The sequence below is a fragment of the Tribolium madens genome, unplaced genomic scaffold (genome assembly GCF_015345945.1).
Source record: "Tribolium madens isolate multiple individuals breed KSU strain unplaced genomic scaffold, Tmad_KSU_1.1 Scaffold_2;HRSCAF=44;Tcas5.2_LGX, whole genome shotgun sequence".
Lineage (NCBI taxonomy): Eukaryota > Metazoa > Arthropoda > Insecta > Coleoptera > Tenebrionidae > Tribolium > Tribolium madens.
In genome coordinates this window covers 6,277,818-6,295,520 of record NW_025400995.1, presented here as the reverse complement: position 1 = coordinate 6,295,520, position 17,703 = coordinate 6,277,818, and the positions used below count along the sequence as shown (strand labels likewise).

Here is a 17,703-nt window from a genome sequence, read left to right as displayed (position 1 = left end):
TGGGCATAATAATTAAAGATTATGGACTTTAGAGACATGCCCGAGTTCTAGATTATGCCCTCGGTTCATAATAAGTGTATATAATTATTTGCAATTATATTAATTTCGTTATTAATATACATATTGAATTTAGCAAATTAGTCATATTTATTTCTGAAAAAATTATAAAAACCGCTTTACTCCTTCCCGTCAGTGACGTCGGTATGTCAGAAATGTCAAAAAATAACCGCTGGTATTGCGCATGATCGCCATTTTTTGTTAAATTATGTCACTTTCTTATGATTCCTTTATTGGTTATGTACCCTAAGTAAACAAAAATTTAGAATCATTTAGTAATAAATAAATGTTTGTCTGAAGTTAGATATTTTGTTGAAATTGAAATAAGTAAAAAAAGATGAATAGGGAAGAAAAGAATAGTATGCGCCAAAGTAACAGGACCCCGAAGAAAACGCCAATTACTGACGATTACGACATTACAAAGACGGTTTTAGGTCTTGGAATCAACGGTAAAGTTGTTGAATGTTTTTCTAAAGCTACAAGAGAGAAGTTCGCTCTTAAGGTGTGCCACTAGAGTTAAACAACCCAAAATATCATTTGAACTTTTCAGATACTTGTTGACAGCCAGAAGGCCAGAAGAGAGGTTGATTTACATTGGCAAGCAAGTGGTTGCCGTCATATAGTCAATATTATTGATGTATATGAAAATAAATATAATAACAATTCTTGTTTATTAGTCGTAATGGAATGGTTTGTGGGGCGATTTTACAAAACTGTAAGTCAACTGTGATTGTTTTAGCATGGAAGGTGGAGAACTCTTTCAAAGGATTCAAGACAAACCAGATGGGGCATTTACTGAAAGAGGTATGTGTCAAGTATTGGGTTTGAGAAATTACATTGTTAATTAATTTAAGAGGCAGCACAGATCATGCATGAAATATGCATTGCTGTAAAATATTTACATGATAATAATATTGCACACAGGGACTTAAAACCAGAGAATTTACTCTACTCAAAAAAGGGTACTTACGGTATACTTAAGTTAACTGATTTTGGTTTTGCAAAAGAAACTTTAGTGAAGGACACACTTCAGACACCCTGTTATACACCATATTATGTTGGTTTGTTGAGTACTTGTAGTTGTTTCACTCATAGTCTTATTAACTATTTTTTAGCTCCAGAAGTTTTAGGGCCTGAAAAATATGATAAGAGCTGTGATGTTTGGTCTTTAGGAGTTATTATGTACATTTTGTAAGTACGAGTATATATATAGTTTTACTTAAAACGGATTCATACTGTATACGTTTTTCAAACAGGTTATGTGGTTTCCCTCCATTTTATAGCAATCATGGGTTGGCGATTTCACCAGGGATGAAAAATAGGATAAGAATGGGCCAATATACATTCCCCAATCCTGAATGGCAAAATGTTAGTCAAGATGCTAAAGACCTTATTAATGGTATGCTTAATGTGGACCCGGCTAAGCGGTTAACAATTGACCAAGTCATGAGCAATAGATGGATTGCTGTAAATCGACAATTTTATTTTTAAGCGTTCAGCTAAACTGTTGTTTGTAGCAATACACAGCTGTCCCACAAACTCCTTTACATACACACAAAATGTTGAAAGAAGGCGAAGAGATGTGGCCGGAAGTGCAGGAAGAAATGACCCGATCATTGGCCACAATGAGAGTGGATTATGACCAAGTGCATATAAAAACACTAGAAAATTCAAATAACCCACTTCTAAATAAAAGGCGTAAACGTTCCGCAAATCAAGTGACGTTTAAGGAACAGAAATAACACCTAGTTAATGATTTTACTACCTTGCGTTTTATTAATTGTTACATACGATTTTTTAATCATCTCAAAACGTAATATTTTGAAATAACGATAAGATTAAAAATACTTTTAAAGCTTCTATTGTCTTACAATTGCAAACAAATCGATTTTAACTGAATGATTTGTGTCTAGTGAATTAAGATTTTAACGTTTTAGATTTGTATTATTAGTTACACTTTATAGGAATTCTTCATTTTTAATTTATTTCTAAAGTGATGCAAAAATTTTCAATTTTCCAATAACACTTGTATTATTTCTTTTGTAGTAAATATGTCTATGTTTTGATTAATAATAATAATAATGCAACAAATAGCGAAACAATGTTAATAATGTTGAGGAAATGTATTATAGATTAAAAAAAAAAAAGATTAAAGGTGCTACTGAAATTTTCCTCGTATGTTTTGTACACACTATATGTACGCTTTTTTTGAACACAACTTGTAAGTCGGAAAAACGTTTCAAGTTTTGTGCATAGTTGATCACTTGATTTAAAAACACCATTAATATTGTAACATGTTTAATTTCATATGAAACTATGATCTAAATAATTAATGATAGCAAGTATTATTATATTTTTTCGACAAAAAAAAACACATGAAGTCATTTTCATGATTTACTTTAGCACATGAGTGCCATTTTAATGTAAACTGCTAACAAACTTAATAAAATTAGCTCTATTTATCTAACTTTTTTCTGGATAAATTACCAGTACTACCACCACGAGCAAGGGTAGTAACTTTCTCAATTGTAAGATTGGCAGTGCCGACTTTGATTGGTCTAGTAGATACTACACTACGTTGCCAACCGAACTGTCAGGGTCATTGACCTAAAAGTACTGCCAATCGCCATGTTATGAATTCGAAACTCCCTAAGTAAAAAAGATAATGACGCCATTAAAAAATTACATTAAAGTCCATATAAGAAGTAAATTAAAGCGGTTCATGCTTAATCACTTTAAAAACAATATAAAAGTCTTGTTCGACTTTTTGGTTCAAATATCTCAAAAAGTTTGTACTTTCATACTCCTCTATTAAAAAAAGACAATCAATTGTTTTTATAGTTTATTTGGTTTTTTAAAAACCTTCACAAAATATTACAAAATAGGAACATCAAAAACAATACTGAATAATTTAAAAAACATCAAATGGAATCTTTAATGAATACTATCCTGACTAGGGAGACTAGGAAGTTTTTCACTTAAAGCTTTGCACCGAACAAACAGCAAAACTATCGTAACATATTCTTATCTTAATTTCAATGTAATTTGCAAATGTTTTTAGTTTTGCAGTCAAACAAAATTTGCAAAACTTAATTCATTGCACATAAGTTATTATAAGTAAAACAACATAACAAACTAAAGCTAGCAAACAACAAAATAAATAAGGGTAAAGTATGACAATGCAATTGTCTTGTAAGGAAGGACTTATACTTTTTTAAGATTCTAGTATCCAAGAATAAGTCTCTTAAAGGGAAACACTTGACAATCAAACATGCAATATACCGTAAAAATCTTAGAACAGATAATAGACAATGTTAATTTTGCAGTTACTCTTTTTCTTTTTTAATTTTTTGTACCGTCTCTTCCAGGTTTTCAACGGTTTGTTGAGAAATTTGCATCACTCTTGCCGTGTAACGATTTTCGTTCATAATAACATTGTCAACGGCAGTTGAAATACGTTTGGAGTGTTCCCCAGTGATGCGATGTTGATTTTGTAGCATACTAAAAGCCTCTTTTGCCATAGTTTCCACTTTTTCAACAACTCCCTACAACACCAAACATTTATTTACAGTCAATAAAATCAATAAAACATACCTCATTATGATCCTCTACACCTTTTGTAATTGTATTAAAGAATCTAGCAAAGTAATCTTGGTTGTGGCGATGATTTTCAGAAACCATCTCAATGCACATCCCTTGCTCTTCTTGAATTACGGCTTGAGCCGTTTTAACATTCAACTGGAGATCTTCTAGTTGAGGATGCGCCTACAAACAAGAGATAATAATGAAAGCTATTTATAGTAGTATTATACCGTTTGTTGCATGAATTTGTTAAAAAGCATCTTTAGGTTGCGGCTAACTGCAGAAGTTTCTTTTTTCAACAAGTCGGTTGTTCTCTTAACGTATCCTTTTGCGTGTACTATGGTTTCCAATTCCAACCACAAATCCTCGAATTTCTGGAGTAGTAATTTTATAAGCGTCTCCCACGTTTGGACGCTTTCATCGCCTTGAATTATTAAACGTTTAATTCGAATGTAACGTTTCTGCATATTTGCATGTAAAGAATACAACAAGGAGTAGTATCTATCGTACATGTTACTCAACAAGGAAAACTGTGTGCTAACATCATTCTCATATTGAAACGTTGCTTCCGCCAATGAAGCTGTAGCAATATCGATGTAATCTTTAAGTCTTCCAAGAGTTGCTTTAACTTTTTCAAAATACTGTCCCAGCAGTTTATGATTGTCATCATTCGTAGACGTTAAAGTTGCTCTAGCGCCTCTTTCTGTGAATCTCGTATCCTTGAACAAAGTCTCAAACGAGCATTTAAGACTCTCGGTAAAAGCAGCTACGTCGCGTAAAAGTTGTTTTAAACGTTTTAAGTCGTTAAGTACGGTGTCTTTAATGCGTCCATTGCTTGTAGCTATAGTAGTCAAATCTGTTTGTTCATTTTCTCGAAATTGTTCTAGAGTGCATTCAAAGTTTTTCAAGTTCTTGGATAAAACCGAGACCATTTCGTTAGCGATTTTTGCATTATGTAATGTTGCCTCAGACTGAGCTTCATAGTTCTGGTTAGAAACGTCTTGTAGAACTCTTGATTGTTCTTCCAATTGTGACAGATTATCGCTCATGCAAGCACCATCATGTTCACTCTCTTCCTGTTTGATGGTTTCTTGTTCCAACTTTTTTGTTATAGCTTCCAATGTGGCAGTGTGGAGATTCTTCTCCAATTCATCAGAACACTGCTCTTCACGCTTGATATTACCATCTAATCTTGTTATTTCTGTTGTAAGTGTGACGACTCTTTCGTGTTTGGCTTTGGCTTCGAGAAGCAGCTTCTCGTAGTTTTCAGCATCTATATAGAACTCTTCCCTGGTAACGTTTAATTCCTGAAGTAGAGTACTAACTTCATGTTTTAAAGCTTTAATCATGTTATCTCTCCGTATGTTTATAACGTTATGAATCGGACAATTAAAGACACTTCGAGCCATATGTGCATAGCCCAAAGTACTAAGAGTCTCTTCAAATACGTCACCTGAAGGCGAAAATGTCGCAATAATGCTGGTTTTGCTTTTTCCGCCCAAACTATCTTGTAAAATTCTTGTCAGTTTCGATTCTCCGTAGGGAATATGTTCGGATTTTAAAGCGAGAGCTTTTATGACTTTCGCCAAAGTTTGAAGTGACTTCTTATTGGCCCCAGTAGCTCCAGAACGGTCAAGGTTCTCACATCCAGCCAAATCAATCAAATGGATTTTACCACTTTTAACAATCTCATCACCATTAGACAATTCGCGAATGGTAGCGGCAATGGTAAAGATGGTATGAGAACCTGAATTTTGACTTGATGCCCCAATAATCAACGTTTCAAAGAGTGCATTGCAATTGTTTACTGGTACCTTAGACAAACCTTTAATATATGTTGCCCCCTCATTGTCCGGATCATCACAGATTCTAAAGTTAAAAAATAAACAAAAACCACTAACAATTATAACTTTACCTCAAATAAGAACCATCAAACCCTAAAAGATCGCGGATTTCTTCATTGTGTATCTCGACAAAGGAAGCAGTTACGTTATATTCAACCCCTAATTGAGATAGTTTATTAAAAATGTCAACTCCTGCCCTTGGTACCATGCCAACAGAAGGGTCCTAAAACTATCACTGTGACAATAATCCAACTGAGATACTCATATTTACATTCATAAAATTAACCGAAGGGTTGATATCGTCGCCAATCATGGTGTAGGTTTTGCCGGTTTCGATTGCTCCATAAGCGAAAACAGTGCAAGTGCACCCCAACAACATCGAGTCAACCAAGGGGCGCACAACAACATCGTAAACCTCCGCTTGTAAAGCCCCACACCCAAAAACTCCATCAAAAGAGTAGTTTTTCTGAATTGAACCATACTTAACGAAGAGTTCGTTTTGATTTGAGTCTTTAATAACACTAGGTTTTTTGGATGCAATTTCACTTTTAGTATAAGGTCTGTAATGTTAATTTGAATATTTTAGAGAAAATCCGCCATTATGACCAAAACATGAAAGTTTCGGGGTGCATGAAAACTCACCTTTCTCGAACGTAGACCTGGACGCGAGATGGAGGATTCTTGTGTTCACTCATTGTGCAAAGGGCAAATGTGTGCTCGTTACCACTTTTTTGAGTTCTTTTTTCTTTAAAATAACTCACAAAAAACAGCAAACACAGTAGCGTCACAGTTACGCACAAGTTTTCACTTTTCAAGTCAAATAAAAAAGGTATGCCAACCTGAGGCCACGAAATACACCAACAAAAACTGTTAACTCGTGTAGTGGGTTGCCGGTAATTATTTTTGTTGACAAAAAAATTAAAGAAAAAAATTATATAAACTTTTTAAAGACCGTAATAAAACATCAGAATGTAATTTTATAAATTATGTCTTAATAATTAAATTGCAAAAGGTATGCCAACCTGAGGCCACGAAATATACCAACAAAAACCGTTAACTCGTGTAGCGGGTTGCCGATAATTATTTTGGTTGACACAATATTTAAAGAAAAAAATAATATAAACTTTTTAAAGGCCGTAATAAAACATCAGAATACAATTTTTATAAATTATGTATTAATAATTAAATTGCATATTAAAAATGACTTCAAACGCAAAAATGTAATAATAGTTGTCTACTTAAATTTCTTATAGAAATTAATATAAGTAGCGACATCTAGTGCATCTTATAGTACTCTTTACATAAAAAAAGTATGATAATTCATATTTGAATTTTTCCAAATTAACATCGATGGTAATTTGGAAAAAGTTCGAATACGCCATTTAGCAGTTTTGAGAAAATTAAAAAAACTGTTTCAGTATAATGCAGAAGACCAAACTAGATAACATAAATCCTTTAATTGTCTTTCAATACATTAGACCTTTTGCCAGAATGACCTCACAGCATGCAACAGTTCAAAGCATAAAACTCAATATCGTAAATTTGGTCTATTTGCCCTTATGTCAAATTTCAAAAAAAGATTAGAAAAACATTATTTTAGTATTTAAGAAAATCTCTGATTTTAACCGTGAATTTTAATCATTCATTTGTTGAAAAACAATTGCTAAGATAATTGTATATTTTTTTATTATTCAACTATTAGTACACAAAACAATGAAAAAAAGTTTAGAAATGAACTCATCAGTTACTCTTCTTGCTATGCTCATAGGGTACTTTCTTTAACTAAATCTTAAACATAGTCTTCCATAATAAAGTTTTTATTATACAAGGTGATTCTTGATTCTTATTTTGAAATAATCACGAAATACATATTATTGTTTTTATTTTTATAGTTAATCACGTAGGCTTTGGAAAAATACAATAAAGATATACCATAATTAATACACATGTTCAATATGTTTACCATTTTCAAACAGTCCAAAACTCGATGGTGAACTGATTTGAGTGGCTTCCATTATTTCATTTGGTTGAAGATTATTAAATACCTCAATTCTTCGTAATTCCGGATGGGTGTTGTGTAGACTAAATTTTTAATACGTATTGATCATTTTCCAAAGCCTACGTGATTCGCTATAAAAATAAAAAACAAAAACACGTTTTTCGTGATTATTTCAGAAACTGTAAGAGATGGGTAGGTATAGGACATGTTGATAAAAGGCCTTCAACAAATCTATGTACTTTCCATTGCCGTTGAGAAAATAGGGTCATTTTATTTGAAAAAACTGAGTTATAGCTGTTTGTAAAATATCATTTTCAAAAAATCATATAAGCTTTGCAATGTAACAGTTGACAATTTTGAAAATTTTAGGAAACTCTTCGAACCTTTGGTTATCGAATGCAAGAAAAAATATTCACTTATCGCAAACGGTTCAAGAGCTGTGATGTTTTTAATGAACCTCTGCAAATGAAAATTTTGAGCAAAAATTCACATTTTACTCAGTTTGGAGAGGAGAATTCAAAAATGCAATAAAAATTAGTGGTTACCATTTAAAATTTCAAAGTTCCGGAAGTTCAGCTATTTTGAAAATAATTTAATTGAATTTCAAGTTTCTATCTGCATTAGAAGTTAAAAAGTTTCTAATATAGGCCCTAAAAGAATCACCTTGTATTCGTCTTAACAACATTCAAATTCATAAGGCCTCGGTGTAAACGTTCTCTTTGCATGTGGTATACAAATTTTTCTAATTTTTTTTAAATTAGCATTTTTTTTAAGTAATTCCTGCAAACTCATGGTCTCACCCTTAATCCTTAATCCTGAACCTTCATCATATTTTCATCTAGGTCTTAGTAATTTTCGATTTTATTGTTTCTTAAAAAAGCAAAGGCTCGAAACTATGCCAAGTTCTCTTTTGGTCATTAGTAAACAAGTTGGGGAATTTTTTATAGCCATTTTTTTTAAATTCGTGGATCAACGAAGGTTCTAAAAGCAAACTTTACCTAGGATCTGGATATTTTTCCATAATTATAAAATAAAAAAATAAATAAAAAAATAAATAAAAAAATCAGGAAATAAACCCAGACGCAACCTGTAGGTAATTGTAGAGTTGTGTAACCGACTAGTAAAACATGACAAATATGTCGGTGAAGTAGTGTTCATGAACAGGAAAAATGAAAAAAATTGAGATTTAGATTCAAATCCAGATTCCTGTTGAAGTAAATGAACAGTTTGGAAGAGTTAATTCTACCAACAAGGGAAAGATTAGTCTAATAGAAGATTCATTTTGGCTACTCGAAAGAGTTTCGAATCGGAGAAGCAAGAAACAGGTCCCATAATTTTTCTTCATTATTCGCCTATGACACCACACCTTCTAAAATACATATTTTTGTATTAGTGTATTTGACAATTTTCTAAGTAGGTATCTAATTTAAAAATTATAAAACTTAAGTTTGTACCCTCTACAAATAGCAAATATGGTAACTAAGTGCAATTAAAAAAACATAAAAATTCGTTTAAAGAAACTCTTATCTTCCTTTCAGTTATTAAAAAATGACAAATCCATTATTCGTCACTTATAAAATGCCATGTAAGGTACCAGGAACATAAAAAATATTTAAAAAATCTACCTATATAAATTTCGAAGTTATGAGAGTTTAAATTTTGCACTTTGACTCTATTATTTATTTTTATTGGAAATATAATTTTACAAGTTTTTTTGCAATAGGCTATTAGAAGAGGAAACAAGGAAGTTGTATCCTAAATTGTAAATCTGTTTGATGTTATTTGTGGCTTTTAACTAAATAATCATAAAAAAACATATACAAGATTATCAGTATCATTAAATAGACATAACATAAAAAAATGTCAAATGTCAAAAAATAAATTTCAATTTTTTTTTCACAGATAGAATTTTTTCTCATGTTCCTGGTATCTTACCTTACTTGAAATTTTTCTCTGGTGTAACAGCCTGTATATTAAATAGTATTTTTTTCATATATTAAATAGTAGATGTACATCTACTCCTAATGCAAAAATAAGTAAAAAATGATTGGTGTGCTAGGCAACTATTAACACAATGTAGAAAAAATTCCTCTCGGTTGCCTACTCTTACCATAGATAAAAAGAGTGCTTACCGAACTAAGTAGGTATACCATACCAGGTGAATAAAAAGTATGAAACCAAACGTTTTTTGCTTAAACTATTTATTTTTTCAAAAAAAAATTCATAAAAATGTGATGATTTAACAAGAATAAAAATTTTCGAAATTACCTTTTGTTTTTAAGTTCTACAAAAAATTTTATTTTTTAAATGGCAACCCAATATAAAATCTTTTTTCTCATAAAAGCTTACTCTAAGGATTACAGCTATCTGCTTTATATTTAATTTTTTTCAGAATTTTTTTTTTACATAAATCGCATAACTCAAAAACCAAACAAAATTTCGTTCTGAAAATACTATCACATTTTTTATATTACTTTAATTAATAATAATTATTATTTTCTGGAGGCTCATGATTAAAAATAACACCGCTTGGTTCCATACTTTATATTCACCCTGTATACACAATAGAAAATCTTATTCTCTCCATACAAATTCTTTCTATTAGTCTCTATTCTTGCTCTAAGCAGAAACATTTCTTTCAAATTTGAAATTAATAAATTAACAATAAACATAGTTTGCCAATAGAAACGTACATGTTAAAAAATGCTATAGCCTCGTGTAAGGTGGTTTACTAAAATGATGAAATGCATGATGCATCATGTTTAGTTGTTGATAATAGATTTTTGGTCGTAATAAATTGTTTTTTAAGAAAAGAAATAAATTTTCCAGCAGGTGGTTTACTAAAATGACAATAGATGCATGATGCATCATGTTTAGTTGTTGATAATAGATTTTTGGTTGTAATAAATTATTTTTTAAGCGAAAGAAATAAATTTTCCTGCAAAAATAATATATAGGCTGGTCCAAAAGTCTGGAAACGATTTTATTCTGGCGTAACTATCCATTTTTTTGACAAATAAATTTATAGGTGTGCAATGGCTATAAAAATGCTATTCAAAAAAATTTTGAATATTAATTAATTGTTTATATTTACGAGATAAACATAGTAAATTTTTTTTTAATGGAAAGATACAACTATTTTTTTTAGACAACGAGCTTGATACAAAAATTGTTGCTGTGCAAAAATTCTTTTTTGTAAACCTCACACTTTTTTGTTAAAAAAATGTTTAACCTAGAAAAATTAAAGAATTTTTTTTGAGTAAATTTCCAGTTTTTTTTGGAAATAAATTAATAAATGTTTAAAGGTTGTAAAGAAGCGATGCCAATTTTTTTAATTTTAATTAATTGTTTAAACTTTTGAGATTACCATACTAATAATTTTTTTCTTAAATAAAAACGGTTTTTTATTTATTGTTTTACAAAGATATGTTTATGCATTTTATAAATGTACCAAAATATTTATCGAAAATGTTAAATTTATGTAAAAAAAATTATAAATTTTATCTGTTGTCAAATCTTTCTTCCACCGGCCATGGGGTGGTACGTTAAGACCGCCTTCTTTTATGTCGTTGCTATGGCGTTGTCATTTTGCTTTATTTTCAAATTAAAAATTGTTTCTCTCTGGAGCGCTTTTTGAGACAACAGCACACCTTTTTTAATTTATGTAATAAATATTTAATATTTCTTTAAAAAAACTATTAATTTGTTTTCAAAAAAGAAATAGTGTTATTTTATATTTACAAAAAAAAACAAAAAACAAATAGCTGCAATTATTACCTACGTAAACATTACCCTCCCTACAATTGTGTGACTATTTAGTGGAAGAAAGCTTCTTTCCAGGCTCGAGGAGGCAATACTAGGTATTAATAGTTATACCTCCAAATCATAATAAGAAAGAAAATAAGAACAAAGAAGTGAACAAAGCATAAATAAGTAAGGGAAAGCGCATAAAAAAGCATAAGAGCTTTTTTCTATTTCGGTGTCATAATAGGCATTTTGTGCGACTGCTTTAACTTATCCAAAATGTTCTTTGTAACACTGTTTTTATGCTACATTTTTACCATCATTGACTGTGCATACTGTGGTAGATCAACGTATTTCATCAAAACTAATGTAATTTGAGCTATTTTGAAGCAATTTGGGTACCGCATACCTACGCCAAGTAACAACAATTTTAACTGTCAAATGTAATAATAAATTCAATTTAAAAATTGCCCAATAGAAAAAAATATTATATAAAACACGTGTTACAACCTCTCATGGTTGTACAACCTCTCGTGCATTATAACACTCGTATCACAATGTAAGTGTTTGCAACACTTGTTTTTTAATAGTCTATATTTTTATCTTAAACACATTTTTCATTTTTCTAAAAAAAATCAAGATTTTTACTAAGTGTTTTAGTACTTAAGTTTTCTCGAAAAATCGAGAATTTTATAATATGAGCAAATACTTTACTCGTATAATTTATACTAGAGTATAAATTTTTATTATTCTTATGATAACTGATAAATGAGTTAAAAGCTACTGGTATCGAAAATCGACCAAAATTTTCACAAAAATTGAAAACTTTAAATTTAAACCAACTGCCTCCTAGAGACACAAAAAAAATCATAAAATGTTTTAGAAACGTGAAAATAAATTTTTGAAAAATTTTGACATAAATCAGAAAACTTGAAAATTCCAAATTTAACCCAATACATTCCCAGAGGCCAAAAAAACATCGAAAAGTGCAAAAAATGTTGTAGATATGTAAGAAACAAATGTCTGAAAATTTTGTATATGTATGAATATATTGGATTGTAAAATGTCAGCAATAACTTTCAATACGATTGTTTGTTCACAATCAAACTTTCATGGATAGTTTTGACGCCAAATTAAAAAAAACACCCGTTATTAAAAAAAAAACAGACGATGTTTAAGAAAGTAGTGTTATGATTACAATTTTGTTTTTCCATTGCGGTCTTTGTTACAAATAAAATTCTTTAATTTGAGAAATAAAGATAAAAGAAAATGTGAGAGAACAAAATTCACAGAGGTTTTTAAAATTATACGGACCAAAGATTTTGACTTCAATCAACTTTTTTAAATAACTCTTTGACGTACCTGTTATTAAAAAGCTATCTTGAATAAAAATGAAAAATCTTAGTTAGATAATTTTGAAATTTGGTGTAGGAGCCTAAATGTTGATTCTAAACAACTTTTCGTATAACATTTTTGTCGTATTTACAACATAATAGGTACTTTACAAAAAAAAATAGGTTTTTCTGAAAATTATTAAGATTCAAAATTAAAAAATTATTTGTGTTTAGTTGATTTGCTCCCCAAAAAACGCAAGGAAAGAATTAAATTACAACTGAACAAAACGATACAAAAATTTTGATAAAATGTCACTCGTCAAAAATGTCATTAAAATTTAGATTAGGTAATACGAAACAAGAAAACATATTCGTTTTTTACTACGTCTTCTTCTATCAACAAGTTAACTTGTTGGTAAACTTTTCATTTGAACACGTGATATAACTACATCATTGATAATTTCAAAGTGAAGTTATTTTATCTAAGGCCGTTATGCCTTACATGTCAACCGAATGACATTGCTGTTCTATTTTTTCCCGGGTACCTTTAAAATTACGTGTAAAATGTAAAAAAGCTACAAATAACTGTTTTTGTCATCAGAAACTCAAAAAACAATACAATTTACGATTAACAACAACAAAATAAATATACGAGATAAAGTGCTGAAAGTTTTATCTCAGCCAAATTTTGTTAAACTTGCTTTTGAAAATGAAAAATGTTTCAAAGTCCAGAAAATACATGTCGCCATGCAGTACATCTACATAATACCTACTCGTAGCTAATGCTTTTGTTTATTTAGTTATTTTAAATGTTTTTAATACTCGAAAAGTCGAAATTGTCACAGGCCACAATGTCGGTTCAGTGAGAATTTTGCAACAATCTTCTGAATTTCCAAACGTTTTTAAAAACAGTATTCTTACTGTTACTGGCGTAAACTGGAAGAATAAATAGCTTAATATGTGAAACAAAATAACTATTTTGTATAATCTACCTACTAGAAAACTGTCATACTGTCACCAACATTCGTTATGGTCCATTAATCAAAAGGCCCAACTTAACTTCCTTGACTTTAAACATTATATATTTTTTTATACAGTGAGATCAAAAAGTCTTTCTATCAAGTAGGCGTTCTAGTTGAGGACGTATGTCGCTTGGGACTTTGTATGTCAGCTAGATGTCACAAAATTATTTTATAGAAATTAAAATATTGACCGAAACAAATTGAATTATTGTATGAAACGTCTTAAAACACCCTAAAATGAGATGTAGTTGAAGTTTATTCATACAAATCGTTCACCACGATTTGTTGTTACAGTTTACAAAAAAAATATTTTGACATTTCTTATTTACGATTGTGACATTTTATCTTCCGCAGACACACGTTTTAAATTTCTATAGGCTTGCTTGATAGATAAACTTTTTGATCGCACTGTATATTTATACGTAACAGGCACTGCATTTTAAATACATATGTCTAATTTTCTGATTTCTTTATAAAGTACAGTTTAGGTCATTAATGCGGCATCGCCACCTAATTGAAGTCTTTTTAGAGTACGAATATGATTTTTTATTTAAAAAAAATGTGGGATTTTATATTATTTAGGTATCGTATTCAAGTTTGTTTCAAATTACAACCTACATATTTGATGTTTCCACAATTTTTGTACTACATTTATATTTATAATAAAGATGCTAGAAGAATTTAAGTCCTAGCATGTAATTTCAAAATTTTATGTGGATGAAATATCGACGTTAAAAGATGAATGCGCTTCTGGAATAATAGAGAACCCCTTACATACTTCAAAATATTTTTTTTTAGGTGATTTATAGTGATATTATTACAACAATTATAATTACATAAATGTATAAAGCATCATATATATATTTTTGTTTCTCTCTGTACTAGTTAAGTAATTTGTACGATCGCACACAGAATAACGGAGTGATCATCCCGTGTGAAGTAAGAATTTGAAAGAAAATTACAACGACCAAGTAATGGTATGGCACATGAAAATCCAGTAAGATTGTAGCATCATAACTGTGGATAGAAGGGGTCCGCGTTTGCGACTTGGAAGGGCGCTGGAACCTCAGTTCTCGGGGTTCCATTGGTATAGGTACCACACCAACTCTCGCTGTATTTCAACTACGCGACCGTATTTTTATTGTAAAACTCACGTGCTTTGTTCATTCGCGCCGTTTTTCATATTACAATGTGTGTGTGAATGTGTTATTTGTATTTTCATTAACTGACAAACATGTTCACAAGGTAAATCTAATAGTATATTTACATAGACTTTTTCACTTTGTTTTTTCCATAATCGCACTATAAATTTGCATATACTTAAACGTCCGTCACTTGAGTTTTTGTTTTGACAATACACCCATTTATCATTATCATCACTTACTAACATTTAAAATCCGACGGGCTAATATGACAGTTCCCAAAATTGAAAAAACGTTCTAATTAGAATTAAAAAAAAATATACACTTAACAGTATTCCAAAAAGAAAAATATCTCTTTGAAATAATGAAACTATTGCAAAAGTAAGACGATAATGCGGAAACTTCAATGCGACGGTAAGTCACATTCCACGTTTAGCAAGTTGCAGATTTATTTTTTTCCAACAGCCATTGATAATTTTTAATAAAAATAAAAATTTAACAACAAAAAAACTTGGATGTACAAACATATTTACACATTTTTTTATAATAATAAATTGAGATAAATATTTTTATTAAGCACTAATTTATAGTTCATATTATATATTGAAAGCAAATCTCTGTAAATTTATTGTCAATAAAAAATAACCAATTATTTTTTATAATAAATACATCATAGGTAAGACAGTAAAGCACAAGACGTTTATTCACTAGTTAATTCGTTATGATGAAAAGTTGTACTTAATTATGTTGTGGTTTTGGCCGAATATTATATGTGTATGTTCCGGTTAAAGCAAGAATAAAGTGTAGACCTAGGTTTGAGGACATTTGGACGACACTTTAACCGGTTAAACCTAGGCTTACCGGTCGTTCCAGTATGTTGTTCTGAGAGTAACTTTAACTTATCACTAATTTATTTAATAAAGCGTTTATATGAAAATAAAATATGCCAAATTGGTAATACATGTAATAATATTATTATCAATATAACAATGTTAGCATAGAATGCGCGAATGGCAACAATTTGATTTTTCCAGCGAGTCACGCTTTATAATAAGTAGTATGCGCTTACAAACTCAACGAAATGTCTAATATTTTTTTCCCATCCATTGATCATGTTTGTAACCCAAAAATGTTATTTCATTATCAGAGTGTAATAAAAGTAATAAAACAAAATTTTTAAAGCAATATAGTATAACATTTTAATGCTGTAACATTTTCCAAAGTAAAAATAATCTGTTGTTCAATACTAGTCAGTTTAGAATTGCTGTTTGTTATTAATCAGTGTATGCAAGGTCTTGGAAAGTGTCAAACGTGTAAATTGAAATAATATTTAATATAGACCACCCACTGTTTTAACATTGAACTATCGATTTAACAGTTTCAAAAATTCCAGTTCCATGGTGAAGAGATATAAAATTGTTCCTGCTGTTCACTACCATATTTCTGATTTGGCACATTTTTAATTTGTATAAAAACAAAAAATAACTTTTTCATCCATAAAGCACGTGTATTATATATTTGTATGGTAACAAATTAATAGAAAAGTGACTTTAAATGATTTTACCGATATTAGAAACCTTAAAAAATTTAAAGTTTAATATATGGCAGTACGTGAAATGTATAACAAATTCAAAAATACAAAAAAATTGAAACTAAAAAAACAAAAGAAAAATCCAGAAAAAAGGCGAGTAGGCCCAGAAACATTCTCTTAACTTGCGAAAAAATTCACTAGCATTGACAGAGAAAACTTCTTTAACTACAAGTATAAGTCTTACATGAATCAGTAATAACTAATGGTTTTCTGAAAACAGTGTGTATTGGTATTTTAAATTAAATTCTCTACTTAAAGGCTATAGCTAACAATAAATTTGCCATTGACTAACGGTAGTACTACTTACTTATATGAATTTCTCTTTATATATGGCATTTTAAAATTCTATACCCGCTTTTCTTAGCGTACTAATAAATTGCTTCAGCAAATCCCATTTCTATGCAGCTTTGATTTTATCGAAATATTACGCCAAAAATGTTTACGACTCATTTAAAAGCATCACAATTGATAAAATGACGCAAAGCTTTTTATTCATAATTTTTAAATATTTCCCAAATTCTATAAGCGTTAGAGACTGTATCTACAACTGTTTTCGGTGTTAAATATATCTAAAAAAAATGCAACAAATGGTGTCAAGTGGAACACAAAAATACTTTTTGTACAAAAACTGACAAATTTAGAGCCAAGAAAAACCACTATTTAAAGAAGAAAAAGAAAAATTGACTGTTTATTTTATGGATTTGAAATACAGACGTTAAAAAATTATAGAAAAAGTCAGCTTTTTAGCTCACTCTGCTTCACTCATGTACTTTTACCCGAAAAAATGATTTTCAAATACAATTTTAAAAAATTATAATTAAAAAAAATAATTAAGTGTCTACTAGTAGCAGAACACTACAAATTTTAAGTAAATGTACACTGTATATCACATAGCTAAATGCTCATTGTATACCATGCTAAAAGAATTTATACATATATATTTCAAAATTTTGAAAAAAAATTTGAATAACTACGTCAAAACCGAAATTTTAAACTGAAAAATTGTTTTCTAGCATTGAGTAAGACAAAAAAGAATACAGAAAAAATAAAGGTTGTCATTTGAAAAGAAAAAGTTGAGGACGGGCATTCCGATTTGGCAACTATACATTAAAAAACTTTCGATAATAAAGTTAAAGTTCGTATCCTCCAACATCGTAGCACCTTGTATAGTAGGTATACGTTTGTCAAGCAGTAAAGTTTCTATACATAATACCTATTTAAAAAAATAGGTACTATTAAAATTCATAAATCTTCAAGGTACTATAAACTATGAAAAAATATGCATTTGTAAAAATAATTCATAATATAATCGGTAAAAAATTTACTCTGAAAAAGTGAGTACACCATTGAGATCGTTGATGTAAAATAAAAAGTTCGATAAACTCTGA

The 17,703-nt window shown here is 29.8% G+C and overlaps 3 protein-coding genes across 6 annotated transcripts in view; 2 read left to right on the top strand and 1 right to left on the bottom strand.

The window, feature by feature from the left end:
- The first annotated feature begins 228 nt into the window (after positions 1–228).
- On the top strand, positions 229–2,524 carry LOC123006434 (MAP kinase-activated protein kinase 2). The gene is made up of 7 exons (XM_044400902.1): positions 229–559; positions 608–747; positions 797–861; positions 912–1,118; positions 1,173–1,248; positions 1,314–1,524; positions 1,575–2,524. Exons 1-7 carry the CDS (start codon positions 395–397, stop codon positions 1,797–1,799), a joined length of 1,089 nt encoding a protein of 362 aa, XP_044256837.1. The 5' UTR covers positions 229–394; the 3' UTR covers positions 1,800–2,524.
- A 400-nt stretch (positions 2,525–2,924) lies between these two features.
- On the bottom strand, positions 2,925–6,291 carry LOC123006435 (kinesin-like protein KIF11-B). Its single transcript, XM_044400903.1, has 6 exons — positions 6,126–6,291; positions 5,755–6,043; positions 5,555–5,706; positions 3,870–5,508; positions 3,652–3,822; positions 2,925–3,602 (listed from the first exon to the last, which is right to left on the bottom strand). Exons 1-6 carry the CDS (start codon positions 6,176–6,178, stop codon positions 3,384–3,386), a joined length of 2,523 nt encoding a protein of 840 aa, XP_044256838.1. The 5' UTR covers positions 6,179–6,291; the 3' UTR covers positions 2,925–3,383.
- Positions 6,292–14,674: 8,383 nt separating this feature from the next.
- The window catches only part of LOC123006356 (neuronal PAS domain-containing protein 4), a 35,768-nt gene continuing 32,739 nt past the window's right edge, over positions 14,675–17,703 (top strand). For all 4 annotated transcript variants that reach the window (XM_044400780.1, XM_044400779.1, XM_044400778.1 and 1 more), the window contains exon 1: positions 14,675–14,827. In XM_044400780.1, the coding sequence (XP_044256715.1) occupies positions 14,817–14,827 (11 nt within the window). In that variant the 5' untranslated portion in view covers positions 14,675–14,816. The remainder of the gene's footprint in view (positions 14,828–17,703) is intronic.

Coding starts and splice junctions, on each gene's coding strand:
- LOC123006434 (XM_044400902.1), top strand. CDS start 395: ATGAATAGGGAAGAAAAGAATAGTATGCGCCAAAGTAACAGGACCCCG. Junction 560..607: donor GAGAGAAGTTCGCTCTTAAG/GTGTGCCACTAG, acceptor TGAACTTTTCAG/ATACTTGTTGACAGCCAGAA. Junction 862..911: donor TGGGGCATTTACTGAAAGAG/GTATGTGTCAAG, acceptor AATTAATTTAAG/AGGCAGCACAGATCATGCAT.
- LOC123006435 (XM_044400903.1), bottom strand. CDS start 6,178: ATGAGTGAACACAAGAATCCTCCATCTCGCGTCCAGGTCTACGTTCGA. Junction 3,823..3,869: donor ACAAATTCATGCAACAAACG/GTATAATACTAC, acceptor TCTTGTTTGTAG/GCGCATCCTCAACTAGAAGA. Junction 3,603..3,651: donor GTGTAGAGGATCATAATGAG/GTATGTTTTATT, acceptor TTGGTGTTGTAG/GGAGTTGTTGAAAAAGTGGA.